This window comes from Telopea speciosissima, chromosome 2 (assembly GCF_018873765.1).
Source record: "Telopea speciosissima isolate NSW1024214 ecotype Mountain lineage chromosome 2, Tspe_v1, whole genome shotgun sequence".
Taxonomy (NCBI): Eukaryota; Viridiplantae; Streptophyta; class Magnoliopsida; order Proteales; family Proteaceae; genus Telopea; species Telopea speciosissima.
This window is the reverse complement of record NC_057917.1, coordinates 53870881-53890844: the sequence shown is the minus strand read 5'-3', so window position 1 is coordinate 53890844 and position 19964 is coordinate 53870881. Positions and strand designations below refer to the sequence as shown.

Here is a 19964-nt window from a genome sequence, read left to right as displayed (position 1 = left end):
CTTGCTTTGGTTTGGTTAAATAGTCTGTTTACATCAATCAATTTTTCTCTTGTTTTGCCTATATTAAAAAAGGAGAAAAGTTCTGTGGGGGACACTGGGGCCACGCCCAGACACAGTGGGGACAAAATGAACCCCCTCCCCCCCTAGATGCCACCAAGCACTTGGCCTCTGTGCTCCCCCGTCAAAAAATAAAAACAGTTTAAAGCTTAGAAATGTAAGCCAAAGCACATCAAATGGTTGGTTTTTTTTGGGGGGGAGGGGGGGCAGGGAGGAAGGGGAATAAGTTGGATGAAACAGTTTTCTAAACACGATAAACTCAATCAGCCACCTAACTGATATTTGAATTTTAAAAAAAAAACCTTAAATCTTTACTTAGAACTGATTGGTAAGAAAAAAATTACAGTAATTCTATAATCAGCTGGAATACAATGTGGTGGGGAATGTTCCCTAAGACAAAAAAAACTACGTGGCTATATAATTATCAGCTCAGGTTATGATATTTATGAAGCTGCTGAGGATCTTTCACCACCACATGAAGTGCAATGAAAGGCGTCTTTTACATCCTCTTCGACAATTTTGATTTGATAAACTATTGTTACTTCAGTGCTGGTGGGTTCCAAAATTGTCATGCTGCCAAGAGTGTTTCCGAAAGAAGATGAAAGATTCAGATGAAGCTTTTACCTTTATATAGACAATTTCATCTTCACTTCATGGAGACCCATATCCCCATGTTCAAGTTTTCATAGGCTTGTAACACAGCTTTTGGTTAATATCCTTTTAACAAAAAAACTAGAACACAAGGCTTAATTTAAATTTCATCACGTCTACAACACCACATAAAGATGAGGAAGATTTTCACATGCACATCCCAGTGACCGGAATTTTCTTTTCCTTTGATTTTACATTTCTATAAATAGGTTGAAAAGAGATACCCTAGAGAAAATGTGAAAATCATGATGCACTTCAAGTGAAATTAAAAGATTTGGTGCATCCAGGCTACATACTGGAATTGTGAAATTAACAAACCTGATCAGAAGAGATTAAATGGATCACTAGAATCATACAGAAGGTTCTCTAAGTAAAGAGGAAGACAGGATAATGGAAAACTGATAGCAATTCAACTAGAGCCAGTGTCAAGTACAGGAAGCCTGCAGTGTAAACTGATGGATTTATCTGTCTGCCGTGTCCCAGGAATGAAGAACTGGAATATCACAGTCAAACAAGAACCCTGTGGAGCTATACCTGCAAAGGAGAAATCTGAAGCTCCTAAGAAAACACACTGTCATAAACCTGCTGTTCAATATGAAGCTTGGCTGAGATGAACAGATTTTTCTGATCATCAGGTTTGAAATAGCTAATTAGATGAAACAGAATGAATATAATCAACCTCTTTACCAAAAAAAAAAGAATATAATCAACCCCCCCCCCCCCGCCTTTGCAAGTAAGGGACAAATTTTGTAATGTTAACAGTGCTTTAGAAAACACACTGTCATAAACCTGCTGATCAATATGAAGCTTGGCTGAGATGAACAGATTTTTCTGATCATCAGGTTTGAAATAGCTAATTAGATGAAACAGAATGAATATAATCAACCTCTTTAGCAACAAAAAAAAAAAAAAGAATATAATCAACCCCCCCCCCCCCCCCGCCTTTGCAAGTAAGGGACAAATTTTGTAATGTTAACAGTGCTTTAGAGTATGTACAAAAACATAGGAAGATTTTTTCCGAGCACATACCATAGAAAGCACAATCTGGCTTTGTCAAGTGACAGTGCAGAGTCTTGGTAAAATGCTTCATGCTCACATGCTGTACAAATTCACACAAAAACAAGATTCAGTATCGAATAGTTTAAATTTTCATGCAATTCAGATACCTAAGAGCAAAATTTGTCCTGGATGAAACCAAGACGAGAACATAAGGCTCTAACAGATTGGTTGTTTCCAGAATTCTATGAAGTAATTCATACAGTCAAATGTCCAGACTAATGATTCAAGTGGAATGCAAATCAGAAGATTCATTACCACCAAAAATAAAAAGTTTGTTGAGATACAACCAGTGTCAACTGTGACTCACACTAGAAAATGGACCAGCAGAGTAACTCATGCTACTTAAATATAAAACAATGAGTAAATAAACATGCAGAAACTTCAGTTCAAAAGGAAACAGAGAACAAACCACAGAAAGAGCTTCTCCCTTCTGTAGTGCCACTTCTCTACGAGACTGAGCGCTGAGAACTTGATCCCCAGCAGGAGCTTCCACTGAGAAATTATACAAACAGTAGAATTGTAAAGCAATAAAGAAAAAATCTTACTACACCTGTCATTAAAAAAACAAAGCTTTAAAGGGGAAAAACAAAAATTTCTTTCATTTTTGACCTATTTGTACTGATCTGATTCACGTGTTTGGAAAGAAGTGTGTTTGATTACCTTGGACTCCGAGAACTCTCAATTTCCGAAACTCGGAACCAACAGTGGTCAGGGTAGTCGAAACTTGTAAATGGAGATCCCCATATTGGGTTATGGAGACATTAAGCAAATCACCTACTTGCTTTAGACGATCCACGAAGTTTTGCAGCTGCAGTAGATCAGGTATCTGCACCAGAGTCTGCAAAGGTAGACAACAGCTAAAGAAACAGGAAATTAAGAAGCTACCTTCATTACTTAAGAAAGCACGGGGAAGGAGAGGGGACTCAAGCAATAGTCTAATAGAGAAGGAAAGAAACCTGGGGCAGATCCTGTGCCATGTCAAGAGCAGATTGGAGTTCCATAACATCAGCTCTTGACAGAGGCTTAGATATGGGAACATCTTGTATGACTGCAGATTTATAGCCCTGATACAACCATAAGTCAAAATTTAGCCATTAGACCATCTAAGCTTGAAGGTATTATCAGATTGATGTTCCATACAAAGAAGAAATGAATTAACTGAGGTTGCTCCATACAAGAGAGGCAAACTTTACTCTAATTAAATAATTCACCCATAGTTGTCATGGCGTCTAGTCGACCCAAGGTGTTGGAGGGGGCCAGAACGTCAAGGCAACACCAACAAGGCACCTAGGTGACGCCTAGACGACGAAGGCGCCCTTCCAGCAAAGGGCACCTGGACACCTAGGCAGACAACTATGACTCCACCTTTGAGTGTGTGTGTGTGTGATGGCTAATGAAATACTCCACTTGCTACAAATTCAACATGAGAAATCAACAAAACGATTATAAAGAAGGGTTGTCAAAGTGAGGAGAGAAAAAACACAAACAACTAGCAAGAAAAATGGGAAATTATGTCTGTTCATTGGGGAATAGAGAACTACAAAGCCCCAGGTCCAGATAGTCTGTAAGCAATCATTGATAAAGAGTGCTGGGCAAATACGGGAAATGAAGTCTGCCAAACTGTACAGAATTTCTTCACAAATGGTACCTTCCCAGCTGGCTTGAACCGTACACTCATAGATTTGGTGCACAAAAAGGAGAACCTCAGATCCGTATACCAGTTCAGACCAAATTGGCAATGTTATGCACAAGATCATAGCAAAAATCATGGCTAGTAGGCTTAAAGCTATCTAGATAGGTTCATATTCTCCATCGCAAGGTGCCTTTGTTAAAGGCAGGAAAGCAGGGTTTTATGGCAATTAAAATTGACACCACAAAAGCCTAGGACAGGCATAAATGGGGTTTCTTATGAGCCATATGTGTGTATATAGGGTTTTGTGATGTATGGTGTGATCTAGTTATCATCTGCCTGTCAAACTTGTTCCTACTCTATTATAATCAATGTCATTTTTCGTGTCATTCCATCAAGAGGCATTAGGCAAAGCTGCCCTTTATCCCGATACCTAGTTATCGTTACCATGGAAGAGCTTGCAATATTAGTATGGATCAGAGAAGCCGAAGAAAATCCACGGGATTAAGGTGGCTAGAACTGCTCCCACAATCTCCCATTTATTCTTTGCTGATGATTGTTTCCACTTCTGTAGGGCCTTGAGAAGAGAGATTGAGGAACTGAAGTACATATTGAACTTTTTTAAGGCTATGTCTGGAGAACAAATTAACCTACAGAAGAGTGGGATATGGTTTAGCAATGATTTCAACAACGAATCAACACAGTTTGCTAAGTTGATTTAGATTTTAGGTTAAGGAAGTAAGTAGAAGAGGAGGAAGAAGTTGGGGGAAGAAGAAGAAGGCAAGAGAAGAGAGAACCGAAGAGTTTTGGTTGTAATCGATTGTGTTGGACAGACTTCTCCATACACCTATATTAATTCAAACATAATAAGGAGAGAATTACATCCACCTCCCTAGGGAGGTACAAGAGAAATAAAGAAGAAAAACAGAATTACATAATAAGGCAACTAGTAATGAGACTAGTTCCTAAACTACCCCTGTTACATGACTTCTAACAAGTTGGTGGGTGTATCTTTGATGGACAAGAAAATTTTATACCTAGGAAACAAAACTATTCTGTTGTAGCTTGCAGAGGGGGAAGGGGAAACAAGGCTGATCGATCCCCCATTTTGCGCCTATTCTAGTCTATACCAGATTACCAGTAGAGTACAAGTTTATAGAAGATTACCAGCAACAGCAGCTTAGCAGCCTAGAGTTTCTATTTTCTGGTCTTGAAACCTAAGTTCTATTTCTGCTGTTCATGTTCTAGAAGCTTGTTACCATAGTATAGCAGCTGTTAGCTTAAATTCTAGCAGGTTCTAAGTTCATTTCTATTCTGATTCGTCTCAGTTTTTACAAAGTTTGTGCTTGGATTTCAAGCAATTGGGCTGAACCCTACACTAAAAAAAAAGGGGATTGACCCCATCAGTTGTAGCACAAGTCTTTTATTAATAAAAATTGCTAGATGCTGCTAAACTGTGTGGATTCACAGTGTGGGTTTGGAGAGACTTGAGACATTGGGTGGATTCCCTGGCCATGCAAGGGGAGGACTTCGGCTCCGGTGTTTGCTGCTGTTTCTCCCGGTTCACAGCAAGTGTTTTCTCTCAGTTCTGTTCCTGTGATTGGCTGCTCAAATCCCAACTTTAGTTGGTCAGAACCATTCTCATTCCCAAGCCTGCGATTGTTGCAGACAGCTATTTTCAGAAGCCTCTGCCATGTTGGCAGTGTTGTGCGCTGGAACGCCAGCATAAACTGCTTATGTGGACAGAAGATAACTAGTATACTCTAAAATTATCTAGTGTATTCAAGAAGAAGCTTGTACATACTAGGAGTGTGTAAATACTTCTAGAGTTATCCATTTGAGGACACGGGAATGTTCTACGTTCCTTGGCTAGAATGTTCCTAGCCGTTGGATGGAGGACAAGTGTAAATATCCTAGCCATTCATTTTATTCTTGGGTGCCTATAAATAAGGGTGGCTGCATTTTTGTAAGGCACCAATCAAGCAACCAAATTGTATCCAACATTCCAACGCCTCTAGTCCCAAAGTCTCGAAGTGTTCTCTCCTGCTCTATCCCTATTCTCTTTGGTGGGTTAGAAACGCTTAGTGCTACAAAGGTACACACTGCCCACATGGTTGCTTAGTGAAGGCTAAGGCTGTGACAACTTGGTATCAGAGTACAGTTGTGAGGTAGTATGAGGTAGTAGACTTTGTTTCTTGGAAGAAGGCATCATGTCTAGCTTGATGGTTAGCAGGCAACCCCGAAGAAGAGAGGCCAATCCCAACACCGAAACAAAGGAGGAGCAAAAACAAGTCTCTTGAAGTGGGGGGCACTATGGAGCCACGTCTAGCTCCGGTGGAGATTATCGTGGCCGAGACGAAGGAAAGACACATTGTTGTGGAGCGAAGTAGGGAAGAGCTCGAAAGCCAAGTGGAGAAGCTTAAAGGGAAGCTTAAGGAGTCCTTTTCAGGCACTGTCAACTACATGGCACATTCCCAACAACAAGAGCTGTTGCCTTCAAAGCTCAAGTGTTGGAGATGCTAACCAAGATGAAAGCTCGCATCAAGGAAATGAGTGAGGATTGAGCTTTTTGTAGTAGGGCAGAAGCTGGGGAAGCTACTACCTTCCGGATCTCTGGTCTCAATCCCAATTTCAAATGGAGCAACAACTGGTCATCATCTTCATTAAGTCTAGTACGTGAGACAAGTGGATCAAAGTGTTGCATGCAGTCTACTACTGAAGTACTGATAGGGCTCTGTGCCGTAGTGAGTTGAGCTGATCATGCAATCGTGCTTTGAAGGTGGATGGAAGATTCCTGCCCTTCAATTTGCCTTTCATCCCGAGCAAAGTGCTAGCGGCAGTCCCTTGTTGCTATAATCTCCTCTCATAATGGTTCCGCCGGTCCTACTTACTTGGTCCATGCAAGTTTCATTTTCTTTGGCTCTGTCAATTCATACCAATCAAAGTAGTCATCTAAACATGAAAGCCAATCATAGAATACATGTGGATAGTGCTTGCCGTTGTACTCCTTTAACTCCAAGAACACTTTATGTGAGTCATCGGTAAGACAGTGTGGCGGTCCTGCATCAAAGTATGCACGAACATGGTCCTCAAAAGAATGTAGTGGTGTGAATGTTCATTGAGGTCCTCTTCTTTGACCATTATTGGCGGTGGAATGTACTTGTGTCTCCTCATTGGCTCTAGGTGGTGAGGTGAATTCAGCCATTGGGTCATGAATCCTTTGCTCTATAATAGCCATTCGGTTGATGAGTTGCCTAACCATGTCGGTGAGTTGATTTAAGGATTATTGAACACTCAGTGGATTAGAAGCTTCTAGATCAATTTGGCCATGTCCTCTGATACCAATTGATGTGTTCTAAGGTAGATAAGATAATATTAAAAGAACAAAATACCCACAAGACAAAAACACATCAATACACAATATGGAAAAATAGAGAAAGTCAAATAAACCAAGATCTAACGGTCAGATGAAGCTGAAATTTGGATCATTTAAAATTCTTAATAGGATAGTTATTCCCTCCAAAGAACAAGCTGATCCAATGGTTGGATATGTTGTAGAGGAATTACAGAATTTAGTAACTAAAGAAAACAGACATAACTCCAAATCTGCAGGTCTGATGATCCTCAAATTAAGGTCACAGAGTACTAACAGGGAAGAAGATAATATTAAAAGAAGAGATTAATGCAAGGGATGGATTGGATAGAATATCAATTAAATTCCCTGCAGCCAGAAATTAGCAACATAACAGAACAGTGAAATCAGACCTGCAAAACAGTATGTAACAGTGACAATCGATTATTATAACAGTAGGAGATAGATAGAAAAGATGAAGAATATATCTAACATAAAGGGTGTACCCAGTGCACGAGGCTCCCGCCACTCCGGGGTCTGATAAGAGGACAATCAAAACAGCAAAGCAAACAAGGACTGACAGAAACCATGGGTGACTGATATGCTCGGAAACCTGCAGAACTTTAATGGCAATATAGAGGTAATAACACAGTCAATAAAACTCTAAGAGGATGGCCACGGTTTACCTTGCTGGAAAAATCTGACAGAATAACAATGGAAGAAAGAAATAAGAGAAGAGAAGAAGGTAGGGAGAGGAGGATATGATCCGGCTTCACCATCAGGACCTAGGTTTGGCGTCACCACCAACCTCTTCAAGAATTCACCAGCTTAGTTGCTGCTACTTCACCAGAGGAGTTGTATCTTATAAGTAGAAGACATATTTCTTTAGCCAAAAATTATGGGAGGCATCTCCCCTTCTCTTTTATTTATAATGGCAACAAGTCATCACAAGAAATAAAAACTCTTAAACATAGAAAGAAAATAAAAGAGAAATAATTACTTAGCATAAGCCTTAATGGCTAAGTAGTTTTATTACAATATTAAAGACTAACTACTTGTCCTTCAAGCAACTAAGTACCCACACAACTTGGACCCAAAAAATCTTCAAAAAAATATACAACACAAGGCCGGCTCTGGCTTCTTAATAGGCTTAAGTTGTGACTCAATAGATGGGTCTGATTGTAGCACATATAAGCTTAAGTGATGACGCACATATGGGCGTAAGTGATGTAGCAAATATGGGCCTAACCAGGCTGACTTAAAGAACTTAAGAGGGCCCATCGTGGGGAACATAAGACAACTAATCGTGGGTTGCTTGATGGCCTCTATTTTTCCTTGAGTAGATCTTCAACTCCATCAGCTCCCCGGCTTGACAACATTCGTCTCCGACGAATGGATGAAGTCCATGAATTGTTCGTACAAGTTAGGATCGAGACTATTGAAGTCATCAGCATATATCCAAGTAGCATCAATCACCGAACGGCCTTTCCACAAGACTAAGAATGAATAATAACCACCATCACTCTGTGTCATAGTGTATCGATGGTCCAACACCTCGGCGATCTCATGCTCAACTGATTGAGTACTCTGGGGCAGCCTTAACATATGTTCAGAATCTCCCTCATCTGAATGGTGTCCCAAATAAATAGACAGGTTGGCTACATTGAATACATTACTTATGGCCATGTCTTCTGGTAACTCAAGCACATACGCATTAGGTACAATTCACTGGAGAATTTTGTAAGGACCCATACACCACGGGTGAACTTTCGTATTTACGCCTGAAAAAAACCTCTCTGGAGTAATGTGAATCATTACCATATCACCTAGCTTAAACTCAACATACAGTCAATAACAGTCGTCTGTCACTTTATAAGCATCATTGCTAAGGGCTATCATCTACAAACATATGCATGTATCTCTGTAAAGTGTCGTAGGAACTCATCTACCTCAACACTAATGCATGCATGTGATAGAAGTGGCACTAGGTCAATAAGCCGTTTGGGTTGGAGTGCAAGAACAATCTCGAACAGTGTGCAACCAGTTAGCCGGTTCACAGAAGACTATTGTATACAAATTCTGGAATGTCTAAGAAAAAATGCCAACTCTTCACATAATCCTGAAAATGGCACCGAAGCAAATTACCCAAACTCTGATTAACTACCTTTGTCTATCCGTCAGTCTGTGATTGATGAGCTGTAGAAACAGCAACTTAGTCTTGGTTTTCATCCACAACGTCTACCAAAAATAGCTCATGAATTGGACGTCCCTTCTGGACAATAGAGTTGAGTTGTCCACGTAAGTGCACAACCTCTTTAAAGAAGATAGAGGCTATGTGACTTGCATCAAGGTCTTACGGCATGTGATAAAGTGTGTCATCTTTGAGAAATGATCCACCACCACTAGGATAGAGACATGACGCTCTCAAGTAGTTGGCAACCTGAGTACAAAGTCCGTACTAATATATCCTGCCAAGGTGCATGGGGACTGGGTAATGGAGAATAGACCCGCATTTTGTTTAGTCTCTTTCGCCAATTGACACACTCGGCATCTCTAAACCGCATGCTCCGCGTCCTTCTGTATACAAGGCCAATAATATCTATCAACAACCACCTACAGAAGGGTCTTATCATTCCTAAAATGTCCTTCGAGTCCACCACCATGTAGCTACCGTATAATATGATGTCGGAGAGATTTATCTGGAATACAGAGATGAGTGCAATATAATAGAAACCCATCATGAATAGAGTACTTAGAATATCCCTCCCCCCCCCCCCCATGTGGAACAGAAGTCGTTGTTTGTCGTGTACTACTGTACTCACCCTTGATGTGATCAATATCCATAGCAAGTGACGATAAAGTGAGGTCAACAGCATCTGCCATTGTGTTGTCCTTACCCGCCTTGTACCTCAATGTGAAAGTAAATTCCTGAAGATTGGGTATCCACTTGGTGTGCCAAGTGTTGACCGTCTTCTATGAATGAAGATGCTTCAAGGCATCGTGGTCAGTGCATAGGACAAACTCTTTGCAAACTTAATAATAGCACCAATGCTTGAGTACTTGCACAACAGCATATAATTGAATATCATATATAGAGTACCTTGTCTTGGCGTCATTCAACTCACTGTAAGAGGCGATAGGATGTCCTCCTTGCATAATGATGCTGCCTATGCCAACATGGGATGCATCAGTAGCCACCTCAAACATCTTGTCAAAGTTGGGCAGCTGTAGAATAGGGGCCTCCGTCATCATCTTCTCGATACGCTCAAAGGCCTTAGTGGTTGCAATTGTCCACTCAAATTTACCCTTGTTGGTCTTCATCCATAATAGGAGCCATCGCTACAAGCCTGAAATCTGTATGAACCTGCAGGTAGAATGATGCCAAACCATGGAAACTTCTGGCTTCAGTAAGAGTTTTAGGTGCTGGCCACTCTGTGATGGTTTTGATCTTCTATAGATCTGCCTCGATGCCACTGAATGATATAATAAATCCAAGGAATACAACCTTGGGCAGCATAAAAGAGCACTTCTTCAAGTTGATATAAAGCTTTGTTGCTTGAAGTGTGCACATCACGTGCCTCAAATGGTCTAAATGGTCCTCCTTTGGTTGTATATTAAAATGTCAGCAAAGTAAGCAACTAGAAATTTACCAATGAAGGGGCATAATACCTGTGTCATCACACGCATAAATTTATTGGGAGCATTGTGAGACCAAAAGGCATAACTTTTCATCCATACAGACCATCTTTGGTTTTGAAAGCAGTCTTCCACTTGTCGCCCAGACGGATACATATCTGATGAAGCCTGCTCTTAAGATCTATTTTAGAGAAAATTTTGAAACTGTACCTGATGGTTATCTTATTTATGGCTCTGCTGTCCATACACATACGCCACGTTTCATCCTTCTTTGATGTGAGGAGGATTGGTACTGCAAATGGACTCATACTCTTCTGTATAAGCCCTTTCTTCAATAAGTGATCCACTTTTAACTCCGTATGCTTTGTAGGGCTCTTCCGATAAGCTGGTAAATTTGAGAGTACAGATCCGAACACCAAATCGATGGTGTTCTGGATGTCACGCACCGGTGGTAGTTCATTAGGTAGTTCCTCGGGTACTAGGTCAGAGAAATCTGATATCAAGTCCTGAATCGGCTTGGGAAATTCAACGTTTTCTTCAATAAGTCATCCACTTCTCTAGCGATGAGTGCCAAAACCAATCTTGTATTATGCCTGGTCCTCCCAAACTCCTTATGGGGGAGTACCAATACCTTTGCCGCTGAAGTGGTCTCCTTCTGGTTGGTCCCGAGTGCTCGCCGCTTAGCTTGCTCAGCTGGATTATTCAAAGGTTCTAAAATGATAAGCTTGTCAATGCATTCGAAAACGCATTGGTTCTTCTTACCACCTACCAACACATCATTGTCATACATCTAGGGTCGTCCCAAAGTACATTAGTTAGCTTCATTGGAATATCATTGCACCATATTGATTCATCATAACAGCCAATCTCCAAGGTTACTTAACACTATTGATTTGCCTCTGTAGTATTACCCTTCAACAAAGAGACTCGATACGGCTGGGGGTGCTTCTCTGAACGTAGCTTGGCCTTGTCGGTAAAGGATTTTGAAACCACATTTACGCAACTACCACTATCAACGATTACCCGAATCAACGAATCATTGGTTCACATATGGGTATAGAAATGCAGTGTCAATGCTGTTGAAGGACGAGGTCATGGGTGTTGCCATTATAGTCAACACACTTCAAAGGTGATACGTGGACTGTCGAGGTCGAAGCACAGTCAATTGTGAAGAGACCAAGTTTCAGTAAAATGAAGAAGTGTGGCAACTCCCTAAGATTTGACGTCTATGAGCCTTGTTGGACATTGAATGAAGGGTACTTGATGGAGAACACAAGTCGGTCGATGCACTCTCGACGTCGAGTGGAGCATGTTGAGTGTCGAAGTGTCTCTAATAAACTCAACTCTCATAACATTCTGTTCAACACTTAAAGAATAATATATCGACGAAGAGGCGGTGTCAGTCGACACACTATCGGCGTCGAGCCAGTAGCATTGAGTGTCGAATGCGGCAACACATGACCTAACGTGGTTAATCATCCTTGGTTATTACTAGAGAGGTGTAGATACTTCGTGAGTCAGAGGCGAGGTCTGCCCCCTCCTTTTGGACCCAAGCCTGCCTTGGCAGGCCGATCCAGGTGGAAGACATTGTCAAATGGGGGTGCTTCTTTGAACATCGCTTGGCCTTATCAGTAAAGGTTTTTGAAACCACATTTACGTAACTGCCACCATCAACAATTACCCGAATCGGAGAATCTCCAGTTTGTATACAGGAATAGAAAATGCAGTGTCAACGTTGTTGAGTGAAGAGGTCATGAGTATTGTCATTGTAGTCAACACACGCCAAAGGTAATGGGTAATTTGCCCAGGTCGAAGCATGGCCAATTGTGAAGAGGCTAAGTTTCAGCAAAATGAAGAAGTGCGGCAACTGCCCAAATTCGACATCTAATGAGACTTGTTGGACATTGAATGAAGGGTACTCAACGGAGAACGCATGTCTATTGACACACTCTCGATGTCAAGTGGAGCATGTTGAGTGTCAAAGTACATATCTGATATACTCGACACTCATTACATTTTGTTTGACACTTAAAGAGTTATGTCGACGAAGAGGTCATGTTGGTCGACGCACTCTCGACGTCGAGCCAGTAGCATCGAGCGTCGAATGCGGAACACATGCCTAACTTGATTAAGTCATCCTTGGTTATTACTTGAGAAGTGTAGAATAAGTGGGAGCCAGAAACAGCGCAAGTGAAATACCACTACTTTTAACATTATTTTACTTACTTTGTGAGTCAGAGACGGGGCTCTGCCCCTCCTTTTGGACCCAAGGCCTGCCTCGGTGGGCCGATCCAGGCAGAGGACATTGTCAAGTGGGAATGATTCTCTGAACGTCACTTGACCTTATCGATAAAGGCTTTTGAAACCACATTTCCCAACTACCACTATCAACAATTACCCGAATCGGAGAATCTCCAATTTTCATATGGGTTTAAAAAATGCAGTTTCGACATTGTTGGGTGAAGAGGCCATGGGTGCTATATTGTAGTCAACACACTCCAAAGGTGATGGGTGGATTGTTGAGGTTGAAGCATGGCTTGTTGTGAAGAGGCCAAGTTTCAACAAAATGAAGAAGTGCAGCAACTACCCAGATTCGATGTCTAATGAGCCTTATTAGACGTTGAATGAAGGGTACTCGACGGAGAACACATGTCGGTTGACGCACTCTCGATGTCGAGTGGAGCATGTTGAGTGTCGAAGTACATGTCTAATCAACTCGACACTCATAACATTTTGTTCGACACTTAAAAGAGTTATGTTGATGGAGAGGCCATGTCTGTCCGAAATACTCTTGAAGCCAAGCAAGACGCATCGAGTGTCGAATGAGACAACATGTAGACTAACTTAGTTAAGTCATCCTTGGCTATTTAAGTGGCTCTTGGACCATACGAAAAGTTAGAGAAACACCCCACTCAAGAGAGAAGAAAAGAGGAGAAAAGCCCTAGAGGATTGCCCTTACACCATTCATTGATTGTGTGCATTGCAAGACATCATCAGGACTTGTGAAGAAAGGAGAAAGAAGAAGCTACCCAACAAACCTAGAATTTGTGAGGAAGAACAAAAGGAGGTTTCAAGTTGACTTGTTCAAGAGGCTTGATTTGAAACTCCAAAGGTGTTGAGGTGAAGCTTGTGAGTGGGGTTGAAGCTTCTGAAATATAGATATCAGGTTGAACCTTTGATACAACACCTTATTGGAAATGGAATGTCAACAAGGCTATGGCTAGATAAGTGGCATCCCTCATGTGTGCTGATTTGCAGATTTGGAGATTGTATCCGGTATTGATGCTAGTTCCAACAAGATAGCAAAGAGTAGGATAATCTTCAGGATGGTGATTGTAGACCTGGCCCTACTGTATCTATATGGAATTAATGCAATCATGGCAGCAGCTCCCTAATACCCAAAAGCTTCATCCCTTGGAACTCGATATGGTGATTTGGAGGTATGCTTCTGGACTCTTTACTACTAAGTCGGCATGGGAGATAGTTCATCATATGATTGCTCGAGTAGACTTGGCTGATGCTATTTGGTTTTATGAGAATATTCCTAGACAATCAGTCACTAGTTGGACGATTATGGATGCTTTGCCAACAAAGGACCATCTGATCCAAAGAAAGATGGGTGTTGTTCGTCATATGATTGCTCGAGTAGACTTGGCTGATGCTATTTGTTCCTTTTGTTGAGCTGGAATTGAGAGTCATGACCATCTTTTCTTTGATTTCCATTTCACTTCAAGAGTGTGGAGGGAATGTGTTAAGAGTTAAAACTATTTTACCAGCCTAGGAGACAGATTCGGAACATCATAGAGGAGGCAACATGTATACGATATAAGTTTAGTGGAGATGATTCATTTGGAAGAATTGGTCAGCTATCATTTCGTTCTAGAATTCACAAACTTTGGCAAGAGAGGAATTTCAGACTATTTTGAAATAAGACAAGAACAAGGCCCCAAAATTTTGCCGCTATTCAAGAGGATATTAAGCTAAGGAGTACTTCTCTCATCTTCTCGAGTGTTCAGGATCCAAGAAATAATTTCTTTGCTTTCCAGTGGACTCTCCAAGTCACATGGGTTACTCAAGTCCCAAAAGCTTATTTTTGGACTTTTCCTCTGGAGGGAACCGTTGCTCTTCACTGTGATGGTTCTCTTGTCCATGATAGAGCTTTTATGGGGGGTTCGCCAGTGATGAGATCGATACTCCAGTCTTTGCTTATGTTGGGGTTGGGACCGAGTTTTCTGTGCTTTATGTGGAGAAGATGGCTATTTATAGAGGGCTGATCTTGTGTATGGGGAAGAATAGATGGAGGATTGCTATCATATCAGATTCCAAATTAGCCATTCACATTTTAAGGAGAAGAGTGCAAGGTCCTCGGGCAGTGCAGCATCTGAGAAGTGACGTTTTACATTTGGTGGAAGAGTCTTTTTCAGCATGTTTGGCCAGAGACGAATCAACTGGCTGACTTCATAGCTTCTATGGATTTGGAAATGGATGAAACTGTTTTTTATTCTTCAGAGTTCCCTAAGGAACTGTGTACTATTGTAAAAAAAAAAAGATGCTGATCAGTGTATTTTCTACAAATTATAATTTCTCCTTTTTTTTCAATAGATTTTTGTTACCTATCAAAAAAACAACATAGAAGAAGAAAGGAGGATATGACCTTGGTCTCGAAGGTGAGGAAAGGCATGGGCTGGCGAGAATTTGGGGCTTGCTTCTTGACAAGCCTGATCTGGAGGCGATTGGAAGTGGCAGCAGCACCGGCGGCACCTTCTATACTGATGTTGACGCTACTGCGGAGGGCACGATGGAGGAGGCCGAGATCCACAAGGAAGGCAATGCGGTCGTCGTTCTGGCTGGAAATGCGGTAGTCGTCGAAGAGGGATTCTTTGCGGAACTGAGCGATGGACTGCACGCCGTCGCCGTTGAGGAGGTTGTGGAGGAACATCGCGTGGTCTCTGGTGAGGTAAAGGTGGCAAACCCTTCCCATCTTGTCCAGCGCCGGAATGAATCCTGTCATTCCATTGGTCCATTTCCCACACGATAAAAGCGAATTATTAATCGAACCATTCAAATTTCAAAACCACTAAAGTCTACAGAGGGCAATCGTATTGGGTTATTCTTTACGAACTCACTCTTCTCTAGAAGAGCAACTCCGTTGTCTGTAAGGAATGCTTTGAACTTCATCTCGCGGATTCCAGTCTCTCCTACTCCCTAGCGCTCCCCTTTGATGCTCTTTTCGTCTACCATTCGCGCCCTTTTGAACTTCTCCTCATTTAACTTTCCCTCATTTATGAATGAGGGGGGGGGGGGGGGGGGGGGGAATGGGAAAATTACATTAGTGCTCATGATAAATGCAATTTGGACCTTCTGCTGCGGGGCAGCCGTGCGGCCTCACACAGGCAGGGCGTGGACCCCACCCAGGTAGGGTGCTCGGGCAGTGGGTGGGGCGGTCGTTTTGCCCCTGCCTATGTGAGGCCGCACAGCTGCCCGCCAACGATAAATAAATAAAAAAAAGAAAAAGCAAAATTACAATACTGCTCACTTTTTATCAAATCACCAACAACATCATCATAGCCTTATCCTAATTTAATAGGATTGGCTACATGGATCCTGGAAGGGATAATAGAGTACTAATAAAGAAGTTAAGGGGTTGTGGTATACAACATCGACAAAAACAACAACACAAACTCAAGGGCATCGATCATAGCTATGTACCGCTTCATAACAACCCAACATTTTGCTCTAGGTTTCGAAAAGGTGTGCCAATTAGAAAACAACATCACATCATCATAGTCCAACTAAATGGATCGACCTCCTAGATCTTTGATCTCCAATCAGCTCTATTTGTGGTCATACTAGGAAATAGGCCTAAACTAAGCATGTCTTTCTTCACCATTTCTCATATGGTTATCTTATGTCTACCCCTAGTTCTTTTGGTTCCCTCAATTAGGATCAGGTCACTCCTTCAAACTGGGGCATTTGGAAGCCTCCATTGACCATGACCATACCACCTCAAACGACTCTCTCTGAGTTTATCATGAATTGGAGTGATCACTTTGTGGGATCTACCTCCCATCAATATTTACCACCTCATTATCCGTCCCAGAGTTGTTAAAGTTACACACCATATATTCAGTCTTAGTTCTACTTATCTTCAGACCTTTTGGTTCCGAGGCTGCTCTCCATAGTTCCACTTTGGCGTTAATCCCAACGTTTACCTCATCTATCAAAACAATATCATCTACAATGATCATACTCCATGATACCTCCCTCATCTTGTATGCCTCTGGTTAAGTCGTCCATGAAAAGTGCTAAAAATAAGGGTGTAAGGCGGATCCTTGGTGTAACCCAATTGAGATTAATAATTCACTACTTTGGCCCCCCATCGTTCTAGCGCTAGTCACCGCATCAATATACATATCTTTAATTATGTCTACGTACTTACAAGACACCCTTCTCTTCTCTAAAATATTCCAGATTAGCTCTCTGGAGACTCTGTCGTAGGCTTTTTTCAGATCTAGAAACACCATATGAAGATCTTTCTTGCCCTCTCTATATCTTTCCGCGAGTCTCCTCAATAAGTGAATTGCCTCCATTGATGATCTTCTTGGCATAAATCCGAATTGGTTTTCCGAAATATTAGTCTCCTTTCTTAGGTTATAAATTGGGACCACAAAGCTTCTCCTCCAATCATCTAGCATTTTCCTAGTATTCATAATCTTGTTAAACAACTTGGTTAGCCACGATAGACCACAAGGTCCTACGTTCTTCCACACTTCAATTAGGATCTCGTATGGGCTTGGAGCTTGCCTACTTTCATCTTTCATATCACTTCTTTTACCTCCAGCATCCTAATTTTGTATACACATCTACATGAAGAGGTGTCCCTATGAATAATGCTTTCTGTAACCTTGTCACTCGAGGTGTCTTCGTTAAGGAGCCCGTATAAGTACTCTTTCCATCTCTCTTTGATGTCCTCATCCTTTATAAGTACTCTACCATCCTCACTTTTAATACGTCGAACATGGTCCAAATCTCTGGTCATCCTTTCTCTCGCTTTAGCTATTTTAAAAAAAAAGTTTCTCCCCATCCTTCGAACTTAGGTTATTTTAGTGACTATTGTATTTCTTTACCCTTGCTTTCCCCACGATCCTTTTAGCTTCATTTCTGGCAAGCTTGTATCTTGTTAGATCCTCTACCTCCTTAGACCTTTGTCATGTTTTAAAGCAATCTTTCTTGGTCTTAATGGCAGCTTGGACTTCAACATCCCACCACCAGGTCTCTTTAGGAGCACGTTGAATACCTTTCATTTCCCCCAGAACCTCTTTAGCAACCTTCTTTATACAGGTTGTCATCTCGTCCCACATCGCATTGGGGTCTCCCTTGAGGTCCCGCTTCCTTGTTTAACCACTCTATCCGTAAATGAAATCAATGACTTTCCTTTTAATTTCCACCACTTTATCTTAGGGTAAATAGTCTCACCTATCCTACACTTATGTGAAGTGTGGCACATGTCCAGGACCACCATTATGTGTTGAGAGATTAGGCTCTCCCCAGGGATAACCTTACAGTCTTTACAGAGCAGTCTATCGGTCCTTCTTGATGGGAAGAAATCTATTTGGCTAGTATGATGCCCGCTTTTGTAGGTAACTAGGTGTTTGCCTCTCTTTTTGAAAAAAGTGTTCATAATGGAAATATCATAAGCTACTACAAAGTCTAAAACTTATATTGCCTCTTCATTCCTTTCTCCAAACCCATAGCTTTCATGAACACCTTCATTTCCTCTACGATTTTTCCCAACATGACCATTCAGATCACCCCTATAATAATCTTGTATCCTTGCCTAAAGCCTTGCAGTATCTCATCCATATGTTCCCAGAATTGACAACCTCTATCTCCAACACAAGTTTGATGGCTATAATTCTATCTCCAACTCTTTTAACATCTACTACTTCACCCTTTATCTTTTTGTCTACCACTATACCCACTCCACCTCTATTACTTTGGTATATTGAATACCATGGCTTAAAGTCATCCAACACCCTTTTTACCCTTCCATCTTGTTTCTTGAATACAGGCAATTTTTACCCTTCTTCTCCCCATAACGTCAATCAACTCCATACTCCTACATGTTAAAGATCCAATGTTGCAAGTTGCAAATCTAATCCTTCGACTATGGACCAGATTCATGACCCGCCCAAAGATAATGTGAAAGCTCATGGATGGAGATTAGGGCCCTCCTTTCTAGGGAATCAACCAAGTTGTTATCCTCCCTTGGAATAAAACTGACAATATATGTTTCAAAATAGGATGAAAGGTGAACAATATCCTCTAGAATGGCTCTCAACTTAAGTGGAGAAGAAGTGATTCCCTTCTGCAAGTACGAGATGACATCCTTATTGTCCGATTCAAGAACCACCCTCTCAAATCCCTCTGAGATTTTTTCCAACATTGATGAACGAATAGCTAAGGCTTCACCAGTTGAATGTAGGGATCGACCCAGTATGATGAGGTTGGCCATGATAATCTCGATAGATTATTTCAAGTCCACCATTAGAAGAGTTGGAAGGCAAACTTGTATCACATTGATTTTTATCATTTGTGGAGTTAGGGCAATCCAACACGAAGTAATTGGTGATTAAATGGATTCATAAGGCGGATGTGGACCAGGAACAGATTGGGTACTTTGAAATTTTTGGAAAGTTGAAAGAGAAGCTTGTATTACCTCCTTTAATGTCCAGTCTCGACGCACAAATACAATATCAGTTTGAGCTTTCCATAACATCCAACAGATGAAGGAGCAGTGAGAAACAACTGCCCGACGATAAGCCTTGTCTTGTGATACAATGGAGTCCCATCCCTTGATCCACTAATATAGAAATGGATCATCCCCTGGTGATATAATATGACCCAAAGCGCTCCCAAACTATGCCGCCTGAGCAAAAGAATAACCTAAGAGACTATGTGAGATTGTTTCAGTGCTACCACAATGAGTTCATCTAGCCTTATATGCAATATCTAAAATGTCCAATATTGCAAAGCCTAAATGACGAAAATTGCCTTATATGCAATATCTAGCCTAATATGTAAAAAAAAATTTGTAAAGTAGAAAATTCTATCATGATTAATATATAAAACAATTTTCTGAATAAAGTAATAAATATTTAAAAATTAATGCATTAAAAAAAATCTTATTTTCTGGAATGTAAATATGCATGGAACAGTGTAAATAATATAAAATAAAATCATTACTACTTTTAAAAGTCCAAACACAATTTTTTTTCGTATACTTTTTCTGATGACAAAAATACCCTCTTCAAATAGACACTCCTTCTTCCTAGATCCTCTCCTGTTTTCTCTCAAGTCTCTCTCCTATTTTTTCTCAAGTCACTCTCTCCAACTACCAATACTCTCTCTCCAAAATAATTACCATTCTTCACCGTCTCTCTCTCCCTCTCTCCTTAATTTTTTTTATAGTAATTTATATTTGTTAGACATAACAAACTGAAAATTAAATAAATTAAAATGACTCTTACAGTAGATATATGACAATAAAACCAAATTAATTTTTTAATGTTTTTTAGG

The 19964-nt window shown here is 41.0% G+C and overlaps 1 protein-coding gene and 1 long non-coding RNA gene across 3 annotated transcripts; one reads left to right on the top strand and one right to left on the bottom strand.

The window, feature by feature from the left end:
• Nucleotides 1-860: 860 nt before the first annotated feature.
• Nucleotides 861-15636, bottom strand: LOC122653009 (checkpoint protein hus1). Of its 2 annotated transcripts, XM_043846916.1 has the most exons (7): nt 15512-15636; nt 15040-15389; nt 2724-2831; nt 2428-2605; nt 2177-2259; nt 1738-1807; nt 861-1242 (listed from the first exon to the last, which is right to left on the bottom strand). In XM_043846916.1, the coding sequence occupies exons 1-7, from the start codon at nt 15561-15563 to the stop codon at nt 1118-1120; spliced, it is 966 nt and encodes a 321-aa protein (XP_043702851.1). In that variant the 5' UTR covers nt 15564-15636; the 3' UTR covers nt 861-1117. The 2 variants fall into 2 exon arrangements, with proteins under 2 accessions (XP_043702851.1, XP_043702852.1); XM_043846917.1 differs by lacking the exon at nt 2724-2831.
• On the top strand, nt 6494-11980 carry LOC122653011. The gene is made up of 3 exons (XR_006331681.1): nt 6494-6504; nt 11603-11609; nt 11891-11980. It is a non-coding gene; the product is annotated as an uncharacterized LOC122653011 (long non-coding RNA).
• Nucleotides 15637-19964: the final 4328 nt, after the last annotated feature.

What these genes read in the sequence shown, in the direction of transcription:
- LOC122653009 (XM_043846916.1), bottom strand. Translation starts at nt 15,563, where the DNA reads ATGAAGTTCAAAGCATTCCTTACAGACAACGGAGTTGCTCTTCTAGAG. An exon ending in TGGCACAGGATCTGCCCCAG is followed by an intron (nt 2,606 to 2,723) that starts GTTTCTTTCCTT and finishes CTACCTTTGCAG; the next exon opens with ACTCTGGTGCAGATACCTGA. An exon ending in GAGAGTTCTCGGAGTCCAAG is followed by an intron (nt 2,260 to 2,427) that starts GTAATCAAACAC and finishes ATAATTTCTCAG; the next exon opens with TGGAAGCTCCTGCTGGGGAT.